General features: G+C 40.5%; 1 protein-coding gene across 4 annotated transcripts in view; it reads left to right on the forward strand.

Moving 5' to 3' along the window:
• Positions 1–23,011, forward strand: part of Cped1 (cadherin like and PC-esterase domain containing 1) — a 266,183-nt gene that overhangs the window by 150,900 nt on the left and 92,272 nt on the right. For all 4 annotated transcript variants that reach the window (XM_052173296.1, XM_052173293.1, XM_052173294.1 and 1 more), the window contains 2 exons: positions 3,300–3,483; positions 5,492–5,660. In XM_052173296.1, the coding sequence (XP_052029256.1) occupies positions 3,300–3,483; positions 5,492–5,660 (353 nt within the window). The remainder of the gene's footprint in view (positions 1–3,299; positions 3,484–5,491; positions 5,661–23,011) is intronic.

Below are 23,011 nucleotides of genomic sequence, written 5' to 3' on the forward strand. Positions count from 1 at the left end.
GCTTTCCGTTCCCAGGCAACGCGTTACAGATGCGAGGCACATTGTCAGAAAAATCTCTTCAACTTTGTGCAAGTTGTTCGTTCCCTGATTAAAAATTCATCCTATCTGGATCTTTCCAGTTAATCTCTGCCCCTCTTGCGGTCTGATAAAAGATTTTAAAATGCACTGGGTGACGCTTCTGCCCAGGTGGGGTTATCTTTAAGAGCATAAGCTTTTCCTGTGTTCGGGATGAGTTACGATGATTGTCAAGAAAGCAATAAAAGCGTATGGTTAAAAGAAACCCGCTAAAAACAGCCGAACCTTCAAACAGTTTTCCCACGTATGCTTGCCAAGTAGGTTAGGCAGCCTGCTACCAGCGTCTCTCATCCTGGGTTCTCCATAGATCTAAGGTAAGGCCTGGGACAAGTTAGAACTGGACTGGGAGGGATGCCAAGGACACGCCAGGTGTTTACAGGCAGCCTTCATTCAGTTGTAATGATGTCAGAGATAAATCAACTTTCAAGCTAGGGTCCAGGATGCAACACCTAAGCCAGAGGTGGAAAGTTTGGTGGTCGTGGTGGGGGTCTTGCTAAAATCTTGCTTAAGGAAGTAACTGTCCGTTTATTTCATCTCATGTGCAGGTTGGTTCAATTTATAAGAAGTATAAGCACTCTTTGAAAACAGTGACTACTCTGAAATATAAAAAGAAACATAAATAGTAAAAACCAAAAGGGGAATTAATTCTCAGTGAATTGTTATAAATACATATCCTTAGTCAATAGAGGGGGTGTATGCCTGTAATCCCAGAGCTGGGGAGGACAAGCCAGAAAGAGCACAAGTTCAAGGCCAGAGTGGGATGTATGGGAAGACTTTGTGTCAAATGAAATAAATGAAATATATAAAAACAGAAAGAAAGCCCAGTAAGTTAAAACGCATTGTCTATGATTCATGTGGATAGGACAGTTTGCTGTTTTGCTCTTCATTCAAGAGGTTCAGAGCACAAAAGTATATTTATGCTCCCTTCGTGCCTGGGCAGCCCAGCCCCCGCACCTGCTGCTGATCACAGCTCCTGTTTATTTAGATTATGCCGGGGTCAGCGTGTTCTTTGAGATCAAATCCCGTGACTATTCATTCACCTCCCGTTTTCACTCTGCTTTTCTCCATTCCTTGAACAGAGAATATGCTGTGGGTGGGGAGGGCGGGACTTCGATTTTTAAAAATCAATACCCTACTAAGAAGCAGTTAAATTTGAATCAAAAGCAATGATTATTTTTACGTGGGTTATAAATCCTCTGTACTTATATTCTTGTGAATCAAACTGAGACAGATTATTAATAGTAGAGAGATGAAGTCTACACATACATATATATATATATGTATATATATATACATATACATATATATATATGTACATGTAGATAAAAATCTTTGGTCGACTTGTTCTCTTCAAATGTCAAGTAAAATTGCTCAAATCGGGGAGAGATTCCACAAAATTGACTTGTTGGGTTTTTTTTAAAATAAGACTTTTCTGCAAATTGATATTACACAGTATTTACGATACCCTATTGTGCCCTGAACTTACTCCCGATGAATGGTTTTTCTCCCGCAGGCAGAAAACAGCCATAGATTGGGAGCCGGAAACACACATATTAACTTTGATTGCTTAGAGCGCACAGGTAGCTATTTGGAGGCACAGGTCAGACCTAGAGTACAGCGGTTAGTGATGGATGGGTTCTGTTTCCCACACTGAGTGAACCTTCTTTGTGTCCCTCAAAGTCCAGGACATGGTGGCAGAATTGATGGACAGCAAAGCAATGAGGAACCCATAGAATGCCTGTCCCCTGCTTTAGTTTGTCTCTAGAATTTGGAAATAAACCGTGAGATTTTATTTTAGAGAAACCATTGTGATAGCAATATAGAAGGAGAGAGACAGACATGGCCAGAACGCTGACTCTTTGCTAACGTCAGTTTTGTCCCTTCTGGCACTGACCCCGGTTGCCCCACCTTTTCTTGCTATACCAGTCAATATCACTGGACCCCAAGTGGTACTAGGATGCTTTCTCCTCGATGATTTCAGGAGCATTTTCTTTTTTTCTTTTTTTTAATTAATGATTTCATCCATTTACATCTCAAATGACATCCCACTTCCAGGTTACCCTCCCCAACCCCCCCTATCCCACAAGCTCCCTCTCCTCCCTCCCCTTTGCCTCTGTGAGGGTGCTCCCCCAGCCACCCACCCTCTCCTGCCCCACCACTCCAGCATCCCCCTTGCTGGGGCATCAAACCCTCACAGGACCAAGGGCCTCCCCTCCCAATGCTGTCAGGCAAGGCCATCCTCTGCTCCATGTGTATCTGGAGCCATGGGTCCCTCCCTGTACGCTCCTTGGTTGGTGGTCTAGTCCCGGGGAGCACTGGGTGGTCCAGCTGCTGGCATCGTTCTTCCCATGGGCTGGAATCCCCCTCAGCTCCTCTAGTCCTCCCACCAGCCTCCACTTGCTCGAGTTTTGTTGACTGTTGTAAAGGATAGATAATAGTTGTAGATATTGAAACCCTTTTTTTGATAAACTCTTGGGCACTTGTCCATTCCAAATATTGTTAGCTGTAACTTGACAGGGACTGCTCTGTGTCTATACACTGCTAAAGCTGTTTTTCTTTTCTTGTACTAAGATGGTGTTTGCTATAAAATGAGGTGTCAACGGAAAGTTTCTATCCAATGGCATGAAGTCATTCTAGATTTGAGAACAAGTTTGAACAGATATGTCGGTTCCCTTTCTTCCCCCCTGTTGAGTTGGCTTGGGGAGGAATTTCAGGATATTTCCTGGATATTTTAACCTCTGTGTGTTATGATACCAAAGTTCACATTCTTTGTTCTAGCCTACTATTCTTTTATCAACTAATGGCAGTTTAATGACATTTTCCATTAAGAAAGCTTCCTAATTATCTGCTAGTGACGTTGTCACTCCATTTACATAATTAACTGAGATGTCATATATCTTATAAGAATGTTATCTTTGCACAGGAGAGACATTTTTTCCTACCTACTCTACTTTTTATCCTTTCAAGGACTAGGACAAAAAAAAAATAGTATTTGTACTGAACCAATTAAAGTAAACGGCTGGTCTACAGAGGCTACCCGTAGCTGACAAATTGGAAATGAAGCTGATGCCACCAATCAGCTGTGCCTGGGTCCTGAGAGGATAACCATTGATCACTGAAACTGTGCACAAGAGTAGGAGAGGAAATACCTCAATCACAAGCGGTTTTGGAATCTACATTCAGTTCACGGTTGCCTTTCTCTTTCTTTCCTGCCTTTGTAACAGAAGACACAACCTGTCATATCAAGAAGATCTTCACCCACCCCCATTTAGAACTCAGTCCCGAGTTTAATCCGAAGATCAAAGATTATTACTGTGAAGTGCCCTTTGATGTGCTAACCGTGCGGATCGGAGCAGAGACCTCTAAGTGTCAGTGCAAGGTGCACCTGCAGGAGCAGGCAGGGCCAAGGTGTGTGCTTAAGGACAACTTATCTCTCACCAGGAAGCAGATGTCTGATCCCACCCTTAATAGTGGCTCAGAAAAGCTGAACCACAGCCCTTCTGGAGAGCACTGTGGAATGAAATCCTTCCTTTCCAGGCTTCAGTGCTTAGAGAACAAATTGGTTCTCTACCAACCTACAATTCCCCCTCTTTTACCCTAAGCCAACTTTTCCAGTCTGATCAGCCCAAGGTGAAACTTTGTGGGTATAATAATGCCAACTTTCCTAATCTTGCCAGATTTATTTGTTTATTTATTGTTATTTTCTATAGATAATTTTTTTAAAAGGCACCAACTCTTGTGTCTGGGAAATTGAACAGGAATAGAACCTTATTTGCATATGGTGTCTTCAGAGAGGAAGATACAGTTGCATGTTGAAGGGGAAAAATAAACTTGGCATTGATGACAGTCCACTTAGTATAAAGACAAGGGGATTTGGGCTTAGGGTTTGCCTCTGTTAGTAGAGTGCTTACCCAGTATAAACAAAACCACTCACGTGGAGGTTTGGTACTCACGTGGAGGTCAGCCTGGGATATAGGAGAACATCTGTTAAAAGAAGGGAAGAAGTGAAGAAGTGGGGAGGGAAGAAACGGAAGAAGAAAGATGACATAAGATACCGAAAGGAAGGAGGATTCATGTCACTACAGTCCGGGTCCTACTGTGGCTCTACCATGTAACTTTAGGCAATTTAATAGCAGTTCTTTCTTTTCTTTTCTTTTCTTTTCTTTTCTTTTCTTTTCTTTTCTTTTCTTTTCTTTTTTTCTTTTCTTTTCTTTCCTTTCCTTCCTTCCTTTCTTTTTCCTTCTCTCTCTCTCCCTCCCTCCCTCCCTCTCTCTCTCTCTCTCTCTCTCTCTCTCTGTATATATATATATATATATATATATATATATATATATATATATAAAACTTTACAACTTGCCTTCTTGGCACAATTGCTGGGCGTTACTATATCCCACCTGGGAAAGCGTGCCCTTACCAATTTATTATCTCTGTCTCTCCACTTGGCCTGCACATCAGTGAAGTCCCACCTAACCCCTATCAAACACCCACTTGAAGTGGAGGCCACAGGCCCAGCTTTCATACACCCCTAAAATCTCATATAGTTGCTGCATTCTTCTTCCTTCAAAGCATGTCATAAAAAAAACAAAACAAAACAAACAAACAAACAAACCTCCTCTCTCCTTCCCTGAGTCTGCCTTTTCCTCCTGGGACTGACCTGGAAGTCCTCCCTAACAAAACAGTTCTCCCTAGCATAGCAGACAGGAGATAACAGTTCTCCCTAGCATAGCAAAGATCTAGGAAAGGGAGATTTCATCATTTTTCAAAGATTTTTTTTTATTTATATTTCAAATGCTATCCCCATTCCATGTCTCCTCCAGGAAAACCCCTATCTCATTCCCTCTCCCCCTGCTCACTAACCCACCCACTCCTGCTTTCCTGTCCTGGCATTCCCCACACTGGGGCAGCAACCCTCTCAGGACCAAGAGCTTCCCTCTCATTGATATCTGACCATGCCATCCTCTGCTAGCCGTGCAGCTGGATCCATGGGTCCCTCCATGTGTGCTCTTTGGTTGGTGGTTTAGTCCCTGGGAGCTCTGGGTGTACTGGTTGGTTCATATTGTTGTTCCTCCTATGGGGCTGCAAACCCCTTCAGCTCCTTCAGTCCTTTCCCTAAGCCCCCCATTAGGGACCCTGTGCTCAGTTCAATGGTTGGCTAAGAGCATCCACCTCTGTATTTGTCAGGCTCTGACAGAGCCTCTCAGAAAACAGCTATATCAGGGGTATTTCATATTTCTTATGAAATCATGCAGATTTTCTGTTTTAGACAACTGAGCATCATCATAATGATTAATAATAATAATAATAATAATAATAATAATAATAATTGCTAACGTCTAAATCCGTTTGGGCTGAATAATTGTCTCCATGCATATTAATTCTCATCCATCTCTCCCCACATCCCACTACTGGTCCTCAGCTTTGCCAACTATCCTCTGGGATTAGGAATGAACAGAATCTCCATGCTTGTGGTGGATGAATCTCGAGCAGAGCGTGGCACACTAACCACGTATAAACTCACCATCTATAGAGAAGACCGCCCCAGCCTGCCCTTCTTTGAGGACTTCACAGCGTGCGGCTTTGTACAAGTGAGTGAATTTTGCATTTCATTTGTGTCGAATTGGGACTGGATTAGTTAATCCATGTGAGAAGTGCCAAGGGAAACTGTTGCTTGCAGCCTTACCCATCTCTCAGCAGTGGTCTCCGGAGCAAAGTCTGCGTCCCGGCCAGCATGCGTGAGTATCTGCAGTCCCGCACTGGGGCTTTCTTCTCTCAGGGCGGTAGACACACTACGCTCACTGGGCTCACAAGTTTTCTTGTTTTTCTTGGATTTGTCCCTGGATCTCCTTTCGAAATTTTAAAATGGATCCAGTAGAATTTATTGTTTAAAAAAAAAGTGAGAGTAAAACTTATGGAACTTTTTTTATAGCAAGGATACTAAATAAGTCAATCTTTCTTGGCATAGATGCATATCTCATTCGTGCCTCAGACCTTAATCACGTCTCAAGACTGTGGCTTCTCCTTTGAGAAACGCGTTCCATTTTCTAGCCTCATTGGTTTGGGCGGAGAGTGACTATTACCCTCTGCCTTTTTCTGTCAGCTTTCTCTCTCTTTTCCTTAAAGGACTACAGTACACACATAACCCTCGACATTTCCTCAGAGCACGCACATAACCTCAGTACAGATGAGCCAAGGAAACACGAGTTAAAACTTTGATCACATAGCTCCTAATCCATCCAGAAAGTATAATCAGAAGGATGATCTTGCTGCCTGAAGCTTCACAGTAGAAAAGATTAATCAGGGATCAACCCACTGCATCTTGGTGGGTGCTAAGGACTCTGTGATCATTGATAATCTATGGCCAAACACCATAATCCTTCTCTTCCCCATCACATTCACATGCATCTATTTACCAAGAGCTTACCATTCCATAAGGTTATTTGGTCCTTACAGTCATATTTTCTAAGGGAATCCCAAACTTAGGAATTCTCACAAAATCAGAGGGAAACCAAGTGATGTTTTAGAAGTCCACATCTATTTTAGTTTAGAAAGACACTGTCCTCCAAGTCTCTCCCTCCTTAATACCTGTGGATTATATGTATATTAAAACCTTGATGTTATTATTTTTAATTTATTCCTTCAATTTAAATTTTATTTCCTACAATATATTTTGACCATGTTTTCCCCATCCAATATTTTCTTTATTCGTTCCATTAAAAAAGAAGCCAGACGTATAACAGCACACCGTGCCTCATTAATATGACATTTAAGAGCAGGTAAAAAGTAACTTAGTGGGGGCTGGAGAGATGGCTCAGTGGTTAAGAGCACTGACTGTTCTTCCCAAGGTCCTAAGTTCAAATCCCAGCAACCACATGGTGGCTTACAACCGTCTGTAATGAGATCTGATGCCCTCTTCTGTTGTGTCTGAAGACAGCTACAGTGTACTTACAAATAATAAATAAATAAATCTTTTTTTAAAAAGTAACTTACTGGAATAGAGACCAGAACAGCAGTTCTCAGGAAGATATCAATGCCCCTTAACATGAAGGGACCCTTTGAGAAAAGGTCCTATATCTGGGTGATGGCCACTTATATGAACATATGGTGTATGAACATATAAAAACTGTGCACTTAAAATGTATATAATTTACTATATGCTACCTATGTAATATAGAAAGTATGTACAAAATGGTTGGACAAATTTGCATATAAATTTTACTTCAGTAAAATAAGAAAAACATTAGAAGGAAAGTTTATATTGCTATCTTCCAAGACACGGTTCACTTCTCAAACACAATACTGATCAGAAACAAGTTAATTATCATTGCAATAATTACCTCTGAGAATAGATCTACCTTATTACCATAATGTGAAAAAGATATTCGAAAATTCATGTGGAATGAATCTCACAGACAATTGCAGGGAAGTTATTGATGGATCCTTTCCAGAAGTTGCTAGTTCTGAAAGTTTGTGTGGTCTTTCAGTAAGTACTATATTTTATAACATGGAAAGTGTTTAATAGTATTGTTTTAGCCTTTCATTTATAAAAATTCTCAAATGTGTGAGCACAAAAAGCGTGGCATGAATAATGTAGCTTCCTTCCAATGTTTAGCTAGGCACGAGCTGCCCTGCGCAGGGCCCTGGTCCAGGGACGGTCTGCTTCTCACAGGCTCCACCTCAAATTCGACCCTGAAGTCCCTCCATGCTGGCTAGTTTTCTCACTGCTGTTACAAAATATGTGACAAAAGCGAGTTGGAGAAAAAAGAGCTCGCTTTAGCTCACCTTTTGTGAATCCGCCGCCCGCATAGCCAGGAAGGAATGGAGAATGGAGCATTATTGGGAGGTTGTTTATATTTCCTTTAGAGTCAGGAGTCAGGCGCAAATACGCTGAGGCCCAGCTTCTACATTTATTCAGCGCAGGACTCCATCTGTGGATGCGGTCACTCACATTTAAACTGGCCTTCTCAGTTCAACCACTATCACTCACATTTAAACTGGCCTTCTCTCCTCAGTTCAACAACTCTGGAAACAGCCCTCATATACAATTCTTGGGGAATACTTTACATATAAATCCAAAGAATCTAGCAAGATTGACTGTGAAGATGACTGCTGAGTCGCATCAAGGGTTTTAGTTTCAGTGTTGATAGCAGGGCACAGGTTTGAATGCAAAGGAAGCAGGAGGGGTCACGTTTCTAATCACCAATTCTTAAGTCACTTGAGAATTTCAGAATCAAACTCCACAAAGTACAAATATATCACAAAACTTAAAGTGTTTTGATCTTCCAATCGTTTCCCCCTTTTCTGCTACATTATTCTTAAGAAGAAAGTCCATTGCACACACTTTGCAAATTATCAGATAGGCTGTTTAATTTGAGCTTCCAAAATATACATGCAAGCCTAAACGGAAAGAAGTTGAACATTAATCACACTTTATTTTCTGGTCAAAGGAGAAGCTGCAACTTCTCTCTGCATTTCAAATTAGATTTTGGTCCCATGGATTCTACATTCAGCTTTAAATTAGCATCTCGGTCCATTTGTTTTCCTATAACACACTGCCTGCAGCGGGACAATTTATTTCTCACAGTTCTGGCGGCTTAGAAACTCAAGATCAAGTCTTTGGACCTCTAACTGCCAAGGCCTTCTGGATAGCCCCGTGGTAGTAGAGGCTAAAAGGAAACATGCATGCTATGTGCTGTGCTCTACATGCAAAGGAGCCAAAGAGCAAGATAAGGCCCCCAGCTAGTTTCCTCCAGGGTGTTCAAAAGGCACTAATCTATCCACAGAGGCCAGACATTTCATAAGAACTAAGAAACTGCCGCCATGACTTGATGATATCCTAAAGGGTCCCACTTCATAATCCTGCTTCAGTGCAGTTGTTTTAACACATGAATTGGGGGGCGGGGGGATTTCATTTCATAGCAAGCACAGAAAGAAAACCCACTATCAGACAACCAAAGCAGAATCATTCAATTTGGATGCTATCAAGCCCTCTTGTTTCTCTTCCTCCCATTCTCCTTCCTTCTGGGAATCAGCCATTCACATTACTGTTTTACCAGAAGATTAACAGGGAAGAGAAAGCAGATTTATAAAGCAAAGCACTCAATTAAAAGCCAGTTGCTATGGTATTCTGGTAAATGATAAGGTCTTTAAATTATGTCATTTTTTAATCCTTTATATGTTTAAGCATTACTATGTACTTGACCATAATAAACTATTCATAATTATGTAGCAACTTTATTTCAATTATGTTTATGATGATTTAAAATTTGTATATGGTTGCCCCAAAGGGGTTTTAGTCATTGTAGGTAAGAAGGGGATTTTTTATATAATTGATATAAATAATTAGATTGGAACCACTGGATCTCAACTCCAACACCGCTGCCTTTTGGTATAGGATAATAAAAGGAAAGTTATCTAAACATTCATTTTCCAAGCAATATATTATTGTATTGAAGGTGGTGACTATGTGTGTCCCCAGACATTGCCAATGTCTCCCACGGTACAGAATCTGCACCAGTGAAAAGCTACCCACATAGAGTAATAACCATTCTTTCTTGCATAACATGGTATTAAGTGAGAGTGAATGACTTACAGGTCTCTAGCACATGTTCTGTGCTAGAGATTCATTCTTCTGTATTATCATCCTTACATTTTAATTAATTCTAGTTCTGCTCACTATCCAGCCATCTTTTCTAATGTAATTACAACAATCATAGGTGTGCACTCAATTACAGAAAGCATGTTCTTAATGAAACCTAAAACCATCGTGTGACTGACACTCTCAGAATTACTGCACTGAGATTTATTCATCAATATATAAGGCTTCGCTGCTGAGAAGAAAGGTTTAGAAAGTAATAAATAAACTTACTGTGGCTGAAAAAATGTCATGTTTGGGAAATAATAAAATATATTTATGTTCTAAGGAAATTGAAATACATGTGGAGAATATTTCTTTTACTACCTGTTTCCAAATCTAATTCTTGACACAGATAACAATAACTTCACAGAAATTGATTTGTGTATTTGATCTACAGTCTAGTGGACATTGTGCCCCCAAAGCATCGTGTCAGGAAAGAGCTTTAAGTCAGATATTCAAGAAGGTCATAGAGCACAAACCTGGAGGACAGAGTTCCATGGACGCATTTGCTAGAACCATTTTTATCTTAAAATGTATTATTATACACAAAGGGGAAACCCTGAGGAAAGAGGAAATAGTGTTTGAAAAGATGTTCAGCATTTATCTATACATTTTATTAACTGGCATATGGCACTTTATAAAAAGAGAAATTAGCTGCTTCAATGCTATGGCACTACATTCTATGCAAATGATTCCAATTCAACAGTCAGAAATGCTTTATAATTCATTTATTCTTTGACCCTCACAACACCACCAAGAAATACAGTCAAGTGGCTCAAAGAGATGTTTGTCTAACATCTTAGCAAAAAGTGATAATAGAATAGAGATGTGTCCATGTATAATTATTGATAAAACAGCATTTTTGACACTCAATTAGTTCACTGAGTGATAAGAACCATTAGTTGTCTCGCCTGCTTCAGCTTACCAGGTTTACCACAATGCACTATGACTGTGCAGTGCTCTCAGTTAGTAATGAGTTCAAAGCGCCTGCTCTGCCCTGTGTTCTGCTCACACACTGTGTGCTGGACGGGAATCAACAGGCGCAAAGACGCGGGAGTGGAAGTCCAGACGCAGAACTTTCCTTATGTGCCAAGTCTTACTGAGAAGCCAAGACTTTAGAAGTGGTCAGAAACTTAGTCCAGGCTTTCTATGTAATCTGTGGCAAAAGTGGGATTTTGCTACAAATTCTCAACTTTCAGTAGGGCTCCTGTTAAGTCCTCCACACATTGAAGCTATCTTATCTAAAATTCAATGAGAGGCCAGCGATAAGGCTCAGCAGAAGAGCATTTGCTGCCAAGCCTATGACTTGAGTTTGATCCCCATGACCACTTGGCAGAAAGAGAGAACCAACTGACTCTTACAAGTTGTCCTCTGACCTCCACAAAAACATTGTGACACATCCCTCTGCTCTTCCCAACACCAAAGGCAATAAGTATGACAATTTTTAAAATTTAACTTAGCACACTAACTGCCAGGCACCACAATTTACTATAGCCTATTTCAGTAGGCTCAGACATTCAAATATTGTCATGAGCCCCGAAAATATTTCTTGCCTTAGGCTTTGTGCATAAGAAAGAATAAATCCTCTTTATCCATTTCACTATGGGGGATTTGTGGTGACTGGACCCATTCCATTATTTATGACCCAGGATGTATTAAGGACTCTTGACTAAAACACGTAGTCTTTCTGGGTTTGCACACTTAAAACTAGACTGAATGAGCTATTATGAGCATCTTTGAAACTCCACATGGTACCAAGAGAAGGCTGGGCAGGATCCCTTCTACAAGCAGGACTTCTATAAGTCACCTGGCATTTTGAGTGTGGAGGATGTCTCGGTAGCCAGGAGACATTGTCACCCAAGTCAGCTTTCTTTGTGTGGAGTTCAATTTCTTTAAAAGCAAGTGACGATGGGCAGGATGCCCTTTAATTCACAATCTGTTTCACACTTAAAATAAATTACCACTCTGCGTTGGTCAAAGAGTGGTATTACACATTCATCCAATGCATAACTTATGGTCAGACAAATTAGTGTTTAAATAAAGTCTTTTTCTTGCCACATCTGTTTTGTGTGTCTTTCTGAGCCACATCTGCTTCCACGGTTAGAAATAAACTCTTCCTTCTGTTAGCACAGTAGAGCCAGTGCCTCATGATGGAAGAAAACTGGATCTTTCTCACTTCCAGTATCTTGAGTGAGAGACTCTTCCTGGGAACACACCTCACATACATTTCTCACCCCAGACAGGGATCCCACAACAAATTAAAGTAATGATGGAGACACAGCCCAACACGGTGAACCAATGACTTTCCATTGGGGTCTCTAGCAGGAATGTGTGAGGGATCCCTTACAGGAGCAGGGATGACTTAGAAGCCCATTCCTAACAGCGGTGACACCTCAGAAAGCTGCAGCCTGGGATCTCTCTGCGCAACTTGCAGGTAGCTACACAAGTCCTCACAAATCTCCTCTGGGCAGCTCAGAGTCTCCTCCCTTGGCAATTGTTTGCTCTATTTATAAGCTGAGGAGGGGCCTTCAAGAACGTCCTGACTTTCTGCTTTCTGAGAGGTCACTTTATTTTTCTCCTGAAAATAAGCCTTCTCTTCCCTCCTAGAGGTGAAGGTGTCAATCAAGAAACTCTTCTGTACATGACAGTTGCATCTAGAAAGAACATTTCTATTTTCTTTCCTCATGTTGCTTGAAAGGTCTGCTTTGACAGTTTGAGAACTTGTGCTCTGATTTCTAAGCTGGACAGGGAACTAGAAAAGAGGAGTGGTGCTCTTTTTGTTGTTTGTGTCTTTTAAAAAAACGCTCTGAAGAAACTAGATTTCAAATACGACTTTTGAAACTTTGAGAGATACCATAGCTAAAAGAGAAGTATATGGTGGGGGTGGGGTCTCTTTAATAGTTGCAGATCCCAGCTTCCACTTTATGCCAGCTTTAATATCTCCGAAGGGTCCCAGAGCTTTTCTCTAATATTTTCCACATCCTTCCCTTCTTCTCAAGTCCAAAGGAAATCTGCCAAAAGTTTTCACCAGGAAAGAGACCAAACCAACAGTAGAACATGACTTACTGGAAAAAGACATGGTAAGCCACATGGGTTGGATGTCTGTGGGACAAGGAAAAGCAAAGGACGCTTCTAGTCCTCAGCACTGTCAGAAACTCACAAGGCAGGCCCTTGAGTCCCTGATGAAAAGTTTTGAACCTCCAACGCTAGAAATGGCATTCATGGACAGTGTGGTATGCTGCTTCAGAATTAGAAAAACTCCCCAGTAAATGTCTTTGTCTTAAAAATTCAAAATCTAGAGCACATTAATGACAGATATAAGAAAGGCAATATCATTTCTTAGGTAAATATGTGCTATTAACATTCAATTTGTTGGGTGCCTACCTTTTTACAGGACACTTACTAATTACATATGATTGTCTCATTTCTGGCTCTAATATAAAAATAGTATCTATGTTACAACATAGTGTTTTGGAATCATGTGTGACTCTTCAAGGATACTATGTTTTGTAAAATGAAATGCTACTCAGTGTAAGACTTGCTGCAGGGAAAATCATCTGTGTGGAGCTCCGCCTTATTGCTTCCTCTCTTAGACTCACAAGGTGCTCATGAGCTGCAGGTAATGGTGTTCTGAAAACATACAGTAATTTATGATCGATCCCTGGGGCTTTTATGCTGTCATTAGTGAAAGATATTGATGAGCTTTCTTTCAGCAGACTGTAATGATTCTTTTTGTTTTCTCAAGAAAAGCTTGGCCAATGTTTCAGTTAGGTGATGCCAAGAAAATTTTCCAATGCATTTATCTGTGGTAGGTGACATTTCGTACCATAGATGTGTGTTGATGGAGAGGAGAATGGAGTCTATTTTGCATATGGCTTCAGTAATCTTGGGGTCGTAAGATGGTTTAGCTTATGTTCTGAGAAGACAAAATCAGGGTACCTTATACTGAAAATTTTTCCTTCCTCCCTTCCTCCCTCCCTTCCTCCCTCCCTTCCTTCCTTCCTTCCTTTTTCCTTCCTTCCTTCCTTCCTTCCTCCCTCCCTTCCTTCCTTCCTTCCTTTTTCCTTGCTTCCTTTCTTCCTTTTTCTTTGCTACCTTCCTCCCTCCCTCCCTCCTTCATTCCTTCCCTCCTTCCCTCCCTCCCTTCTTCCCTCCCTCCCTCCTCTCTCTTTCTATAGTACTTAGAGTTTAAGCCTTATTTAATACCTATTATATGCTTGGTGCTATTCAAATTGCTTAAAGCTTACTAACTGGAATTTTAAAACAAAATGCAGAGTATGCCATCTTATAATTTTTCTACACATAGAGACACAAAGGCTCAGAGAACTGGCTACTGTCACCCAGTTCTTAAGGACAAAGTCTACTTTGAACTAGGAATCTGGTCCCAGAGCTACTTCAAAGCTGTTTTATTGGCTGCAATATGTCATTCTAAAACAAGATCACAAAACAAAACAAGCACAAGTTTCCAATAGCCTTCAGCCAAAGAGTTAATTTTTTTCTATTAAAGGAAAATGTAATTTTTAAGTGTCTGTTGTGTGTGTGTGTGTGTGTGTGTGTGAACTTTGTGGAGTCATTTTATTCCTTCAACCATGTTAATCCTGGGGATCAAACCCAGGCTTAAAGGCAAACACTTTCATGCTCTAAGCCAGTGGTTCTCAACTTATGTTCCATGGCCCTTTCACAGGGGGTCACCTAGCAGATATCCTGCATATCAGACATTTACATTACAATTTAATAGTAGGAAAAAATCACAGTTATGAGGCAGCAACAAAATAATGTTGTGGTTGAGGGGTCACCACAACATGAGGAGCTGTGTTAAAAGGTCTCGACATTAGGAAAGTTGAGAATGATTGCTCTCCGTCATCTTGCTGGCCTTATAAAAGACAATTTTAAACCAAGCGGTATCTAACTCACCAAACACGTACTCTTAACACCATGGGAAGATCATGAGATAGTCTTGGGGAAGGCCTGTATCAAGGAGACTGGTAACCCGTGCATGTAGAAGATGGCGTTGAATGGATGAAAGCATTCTTTGGAAGAAATGGGTGGAAGAACTTGACCCTTGGATATAGGACTAGTCAGGATTCTGAAGACAAAATGGCTGTGTGGCATTCCGATGTCCCTCTGTGCTTCTTCATTAGGGGGATGGTTGACAAGCCACTTTGCCTGGTGTATAAAGAAGCCTCAGTAGTTTATTAGTTTGCCAAGGGTCTTTGTTCATCTGTGGCAGAGAAGGATGAAAATGCCGAGGTAACTGTCAATCCTGCTGGCAGTTTGTCCTTGCGCCTTACAGGGGAAAGCAACTGAAGCTGGACTTATCCCTGGGCTTGCTGGGCCAGCTCTTCAGCATCCAGAAAACACTGAATTATTTGATAAAACACAGAAATTATCATTCTAGTGTGACAAGATGATGATATATTACAAACGGGAAAACTGCTTCCTTTAACTAAAAGGAGTCCCTGCTTTTTAATTTGACATTTATTTCACAAATTCCTGTAGTTGTATAATGAAATCCAGCCATTGTTACTCTACCCCACAACCTTCACCTGTCTCTCTCCTTTTGGAACCCCTGTTTCCAGCAAGGCCTCTCTACTCTGATGTATTATTTTTGTGTGTTATTCACTGAGGTTAATTGGAATTTCTTGTCCAGGTATAGATAAAAGGCTATTTACTCTATCAAGGACAACTTACCAGTGCCTGTATTACTGGTTGAACAAATGATACTCCTTCACCCAACAACTGTTAATTGTCAACAGTCCCTCTGTGAGGAGTGGGACCTTTTGGCCCTTCCCACATCTGTAATGAAATGTTTATGGGCCCAGTTTTGTTCAGTAGGTTTTAGGCAGATAACCACAGCTGCAGTAAGCTCATGGGGACAGCAGCTGTGCCATGTCTAGATGAAAAATCTTTTTGCTATATGTTTCTTCAACCTTTGGCTCTTACCTTCTTTCTGTGTCCTGTTCAGAGGATGCTATCCGAGCCTTGGAACAGGTAATATTGCTGTGCCATTTACGGCTGAGCAATCCACCATCATGAATTCTCTGCACTTTGGCAGGTATTGGTTTCTGCATGAATCCCTGCCTGATGCAGTAAGACACTCCTCTGTGTGTGCCACAATCTGTGGTGATAAATATGAGATCGAGACAACCATTTGATAATTTGAATTAAGCAAAATAATAGCAGTATATTCCAGACTGGGGCCTATGATCTTCTCAGTCATGAGGCTCTTTGACCAAGTTCACAGAAAAAAAAAAAGGCATGAATTCCTTCCCACAGAGAAAGTCTTTTTTTTTTTTTCAATTTTATTTTTTGTGTGCTTTGTCTTTTTTTTTTTTTATTCGATATAATTTCACAAATCAAATTAACAAGTGGCTGGTACCCAATGTAACACTTTACTCAGGGCACCTCTGTAGTAGTGAGCAAAAGCTCTGGCTATCCCATGCCCCTATTTGTTAAGAATTAGTGAGAATATTTTGATATCACAAAATATAAAAACTATACAATTTTTATAAGATGAATGCAGAACTTACAAATTAGAACTTACAAAGATAGAGCATTCTGGAAGTCAACATATAAGATACAATTACTATAGTAATTTCTAGTGCTGTGGATGGCTTTCATTTTTGTTAGAAGCTAAGTAAAGATTTTTTTCTATGTCAAAACTGGCAACAAATTAAAAACAAATGATTTGTGCAAAGTCCCTAAAATAGCCTGTCCTGCCTGGGACTCTGGCATCGTGTCTCCCATGCTAAGTCCATCTGTGATCACAAAGACTCCTTGGCCTGGCATGCTGCCCTTGTTGCCAACTGGCCACATGAACAGCCTCTCAGCCCCTTTCTTAGCCAGAGCACAAATATTAGATGAATTTCCTTTGAACTTTGCTCCCTCTTGGCTCTTAACACAGTCTAACTGCTCAGAAGAAACAGGTTGAGGGAGCCACAGAATCCCTTATTAATCATCTCTTTCTTTCTTTCTTTCTTGAGAAGCAAATATGAAAAGAAGTTTTGCATTTCTCTAAGGTACTTGACATGCTTATGATTAAAGAAATTGTCCTACTTCTTAAAGATTTAATTAGATTTTGCCGCGGAAAATGGGAAATGTTATCTAAACGGGACACTAAAGCCGTACAACAACGGCCGTATTACTAGCCATGAGACATAGGCATTTTCTCTGTGATGCAACATGAAGGAACTTATTTCTTCAGATTCCTTCACATGTAACTCGATCAGCCAATCCCTATGTAAATAACTCAGTACTCAATCTAATAAGATGATCTGTGTTTCGTGCTATGAGGAAGCATTCTAGAATGTTATATTCTTTTTAACACCATTATCCAGTTGGAACATTTTAAACCATAATGATAATAATTTCCAGCTGTCTCAAATCCTAAAAGTAAAGTGCTACCCCCCAAATATATTTTGTTACTGAGACATGTGTAAACAATTATGACTATCTAAACCGTACTGGTATTGGTTTTCAAACGTTCTCCAAACTGGAGGGGAAAACTGACTCTAATGAATATGTTGATAAATACATCTGACTTCAAAAGTTGTTTTTCAGACCCACAGAATAAAGATTTTGTTTTTTGTTGGGTATAATAAAAATGGTATAAATTCTAAATATTACATTTAAGAAGAGAAAAGGGACTGTGTGCAGTTTATCCTTCTGATTTAGAAAATTTGGATCTTCCAAGAATTTTGGGGAAGGGGAATTTGCAAGTGGAAGGACAGCCATTCATTTTCAGTGAAATCCCAATTTGGGAGAAATCAAAGAGGAAATCAAAGAGGAATGTAAGTTTCCTGTGTCTCAGTCTGTTTGCTTTTTTATTTCAAAAAGTAGAAACACATAGATTCATCACGCCAAGAAGGAAGTTGAGAGAACATAGATGTATAAACCTTAAAATGCTTTCTTTATACTTTATTTCTATAGCAAACCTGCCTTTTATTCTTACTGAAATACCCCAGCAGACTCATCCAAATTCTGAATCCACATGAATTCTATGTTACTTGTTAGCTGGGTGTGGTCCAAGGTGATATGAGAATGGTGGGAGTGTTTGCTTTAGCACCATAGGAAGCAAACACAACTAACATGCTTACTGAGTCTTGCCCTCACATCATTCTTGTCTGTATTCTGTATCTGCCTCTAGTATACACACATGAGCACATATTAATCAGTCTTATCTACTTACTATAACTTCTGGAATTAAATTTTTTAAGTTAAATTATATGGAACAATTCAAATCCCTTCTATTAAATCCCTTTTAAAGTTATTTTGATGTAGGTCATCTGAATTAGAAGAGTTTTTTCTTTTTCCTTTCCAGCCTCAGGCTTTTTTGGATACTCAAGGGTTTAGAGACACTTAAGGGGAACACGAGGGAATGTTTCTCTCTTGGGAGAGAGGAGGTGAGAGAAAGAGGGAAAGGGAGGGAGATTTTTCTTGCCTCCACTTCCTTGGGGGGGAAATGGGCCTGTTTGGTTTCTTCTCCCTGGAGTAACGATCTGTGAAGTCTGGAGATAACTTGAAGAGAAAGAGGAAGTGCTGCCATCTTGGTGGGTGTCTGCATAGTAACACGGCTTGAGGGATGGTCTGGGACTTTGTGAATGGGAGAAGGAACTTGCTGAGAAATTGCTAGAAACTTCACAGCCCAAGAAGTTCTAAAGATCAGCCGGGTAGTTTTCAGTACCTAGAGATGTTATCTGTTCCAAGCCACAGAACACAGACTAGGAGTCTGTAGTAAGCAAAGGAAACTTGATTCTGTAGACAGGCTTATCTGGACTACAACATGAGAGGAGAAATACCCCAAACTCTAATAAGCATGTGCAAGAGAAGCTGACTGAGACTCCAATGAGCCAAACATCATCCCACATCTACATCAAGTATAGACAATGAACTAGACCAATAGTGACAGGCCCAGAAAAGAAACATCCTCCCCTAGCTCATTTTTCAAACCTAGATAAAAGCAGGGAAAAACTTAGGAAAAAAACATATGAGAACAGACTGGTGTGGTCATCTTCAAACCATTGGTGCTGATCTTTTGCTGGGCTTTAGTTCATTCCAGGCATCATAGTTTAAAACTACCTAGATTTATTAGTTCAAAGTTTCCTGCCTCAGAAACACAAAAGACAATCTGACCGAGTTTTCAGCTTAGGTCTTAAAACCTGATTTGAAGATGCTGACTGGGCTGAATGATTGAGGTCCTGAAGAGGCATTCACTCCAAGCTCACCCAAGTTGGAGACTGAATTCAGTCCCACCAAGTTGTGTGACTGAGGTCCCTGTGTCACTGCTGACTATCAACCAAGGGCTACTCACAGCTGCTACAAGCTGTCCACATCCTTGCGACTAGTCTCACCATCTCTTGAGCTGGTAGTGAATATCAACAGGTAGGATCCCCCTCATGTTTGTCTCTCCATCTTCTCCATCTGTGATCTCAGATTTAAGGTCCTTAATTTAAGGGAAGCAGTATCGGGAGTCTGACTATACTTTTCAAATTCTACATAATACCCTGACTATGTAGGTTTGATTCACTACAGGGAAAAGTATACCCATGATATTAAATGTAACATAGGTTTCTACCTACCATAAGCTATGAAGCAACAACTCTTGTCCTGCCCACAGAGGGCTGTAGATCCAGCATAAGTTGAAAGTAAGCTAATTTTAGCAAGTGGTAATGACTAAGGAATTATGGCATAAAATTTTCATAGCATTAAAAAAGCCAAGCTTATTACGAAAGAGGATGGGTTGGTGTGTGGAATATTATAGGAGCAGTTCCTGGAGAAATAAAATTCTATTTCCCAACTGCAATTAGTACTGGAATAACCTCACATAATAGACAATCTATCCTAAGGAGTTCCTGCGTGCCAAATATTATTCTTGATCACTTTCATACATATGATAGCATGTGTGAGGGCCATGATCATCATAGCAACAAGAGCCAGAGGCAGGAGGATATAAGGCCAGATCTGTCTGGTGTCAAGGCTTGTGACATTATCTATTAGACAAAAGACTGATCTTTAAGTGCTGTGGAAATTTTACTCATGATGCCACCAAGTGAGGAAACATTTAGCCACACAACAAAATGTTTATCGAAGCTGTGGGTATCTTCATGATCCAATCATGTTCTGACCCAAATAATTTGTCATTCTCTGCAATGTATAATGTGCGTGTATTGGCTTCTCTTCCTCCCAAGGTTTGCATATTATTTATAAATTAAAAGCCCTACAACAGGTCTGGCTAACACTGAAGAGCTGCAAACACAAATCCATTGAGAGGTGGATTAATGTCAAGGACAGAATCAAGTTGATATTGAGACAAGCATGTGCAAAACACTGTTGCAAAGGAAGCACCAGCACTGTTGCAAAGGAAGCGCCTACCCTGTTGAGAGAGAAAGTACCAAGCCCATTCTGGACCACTGTTGTCATTTTTGGAATGCTGGCTTGGTGGTGTCAGATCTGATTCTTCAGAAGAAACCAAAGATTTGGATTTTAATGGAGGATCTTACCAGGATTATATGTTGGTAGCTAAGCCTTAAAAAAGGAACACTCCACATGGCAAACAAACAAAGAAATAAAATTCTAAGATCAGAGTCAGCCCAGAGGCCATTAGTTTGTGTCTTTTGATGTTCTCCAACCCACTCACATTAATAATAATAGTAATCTAAATCTCTGTGTGTTGAGAGGAATAAGAAAAGAGGCATTGGTCAGAATAATTTATATTGCTAATGTTGAGTCCAATTTAAATTGGCTTCCAAGATGAAGGGTTCAATAACTGTATAACTGGAAAAGTTGAGAGCTATTTGTATAGTCATGTGCTTAAATGGTGTCACCTGTTTCTTTTTCACCCCACTACTGTGCTTTCTAGTTGACTCCCATACTTAGATTTTATAGAGGAGCCATCGGCCAGATGAATGTCCTACTTCTTCTCTGTGCATGGCTGCGGACCTACCACATTCCCAGATGTTCTTATAAAATCTGCGTACAACTCATTATCTATGATTGGGTTTAGTGTTTGCTGTTGTTTGATTTAAGTCAATGAAGCCCTGCCCTAGAGACATGGGAAGTTGATCCCTCACAAATGCCATGGCCGTCTGTGAATGGGAAGCAACTGCACAAATACCAGCAAACAACAAAGAAATCAGAGGGATGGTGACGAGCAAAAAAGAACAGACGAGAGTCCACGCAGGGGCTACCTTCTCCAGTCCTAAGACTTCCTGTCAAAAAAGCCTTAATGAAAGTCATACCTCCAGACCTTCTTCTAACGGGATCCATTCATTTCTCCTACTGTCTGTGGATCACCTTCACTAATGAAGCACACCTCTCATTAGCTTTTCTGTCAGATTTATTGTTTGACCCTCAGTCCCTGCTGCCTAAAGCCTTCCATTATGTTTTCTTTATTAGCCAAAGTTCTTGAGCACATGGAATAAAAACCAGTTCTGGCTAACCCAAGCAGAAGGGTAAACTCAGAGCATGCCTGATAACTCACAGGACTCGAGCTGATCGAGGAAAGGTGAAAGAACTTGGAAATAGAATTAAAGAGAGTAAGAGGATTAATTATGTCACATCACGGAGCCACATACTCTAGATGCCACTGACTACAGTAACCCTGGACACAATCCTTTTGCCAGACTCCATAGGCAGATGCTTCTGCCTCTGCATCTGGGCACAGAGCTGTGACTGAATTCTAATCTGCTCCTTCAAACAATGTGTCACTGCTCCAAATTAAAAATGTTGAGATAAGACATCCATTTGGCTACATTTAGGCCCCATGTCCTTGCACAATGTACTAGACAGAGGGAACAGAAATTCCTGGCTTTATAGGAGAGAATTCCTTCAAGCCAAGAATGGATTGAATAATGGACAGTAACAACAAATGTTCTTAATCCTTTGAGAATAATTATTAAGCCGCCCAAAAGAAGACAGCTATCACTTCAGCATAAGCAAATCCATTCTCATTCCTAAAGCTCCCCAACAAAGAATGAATAGCTACCTTGTTTCCCTATAAGTGTGGAAAACATACAATAATTGATCACTGTGTCAATATACTCAGACATTGCAGGGTTAATGGGACTGAACGATTTCTGGAATCTCATTTAAATTTTCAAACACAAACTTTAAACACATGAAAAGCTGGAAGTTTGTTCCTGGTCTTGAATTTTCTTCCCATCAGTGTTTGAATGTTTATAAGCACCCAGGATTCATAAAAGCTCACACTATCTGAGTCTGATTCAGAGGCCCAGTGAAACCCTATGAGCCTGTCCCTTTCTAGGCACCACAAGGCCTGCCCACTCCTGGCCACCTAGCCTGAGATTTAAAGGGGCCCCTGCCACAAAGTATCTGAAGATTACATCTACAATTGGCCACCCAGTTTCTCCTCGCATCCCGTGGGGTTCACAACTTGAATACATCTAGGTGTCTAAGTGTTTCTGACTGCCTATGGACATTGGAGATGTTTATGAATCCCTCCCTCTAAAGCACAGGGCCACCAGGGCCAGGGCTGCCCCTGTGTCGTTAGCTGACTCCACTTTCTTCTTCTTCATCTAGGTTTCTTTATGCTATCACTTCTCAAACTTGGACATGTGTTGATATCTCTCAAGACTCCTTGAAATAAATCATTGACCAACATCATGTGCTGGCTCAGTAAAACCTTGAGAGGAGCCCAATACTTTGCATGTGTACAATGTTCTCAGATTCTGCTTCTGCCCTGCAGCATATATACACATATACACATACATATACATCATATACATATACAGACCACTTATATACATAATCACTCAACATAATATATACACATATGTATGTGTATATATACATATATTTCATATATACATAAATATAAATAGCATAGGACAATTATAGAGCTAGATCTAGAGATTGCATATACACATACACATAAATATATATATCACATGCTTTTAGGTTCATACAGCTCACATGTATTTCTCATAGAAAGCAGTTCTGTGCTCCATTTATCAAGATGTTAGGGAACTCTATTTCTTAGCCCCTCATAAACATGCTGTCTTTGCTTGTGAAAAGCTTAGTTTTTAGTTGCTAAGGTCAGACAAATATTCTTTATTCAGAAAACAAAATTCTCCTATTATAGCTAGGCCTTGCAACATCCCTCAAAGACCAGAATGCTAACAAGGCATAGCCCTGGCTCAGCCCTGCTGAGAAGTGATGCCACCTTTTGAATGTGGAATCTAATGAGAGGCATGAGCATATTTGGGACACGCCCTTGAAAGGGATTGCTACCCTAGTCTTTTCCTTTTTTCACTGTCATCCCATGGCTATGTGTTGAGCAATTTT

The sequence above is a fragment of the Apodemus sylvaticus genome, chromosome 2 (assembly GCF_947179515.1).
Source record: "Apodemus sylvaticus chromosome 2, mApoSyl1.1, whole genome shotgun sequence".
Lineage (NCBI taxonomy): Eukaryota > Metazoa > Chordata > Mammalia > Rodentia > Muridae > Apodemus > Apodemus sylvaticus.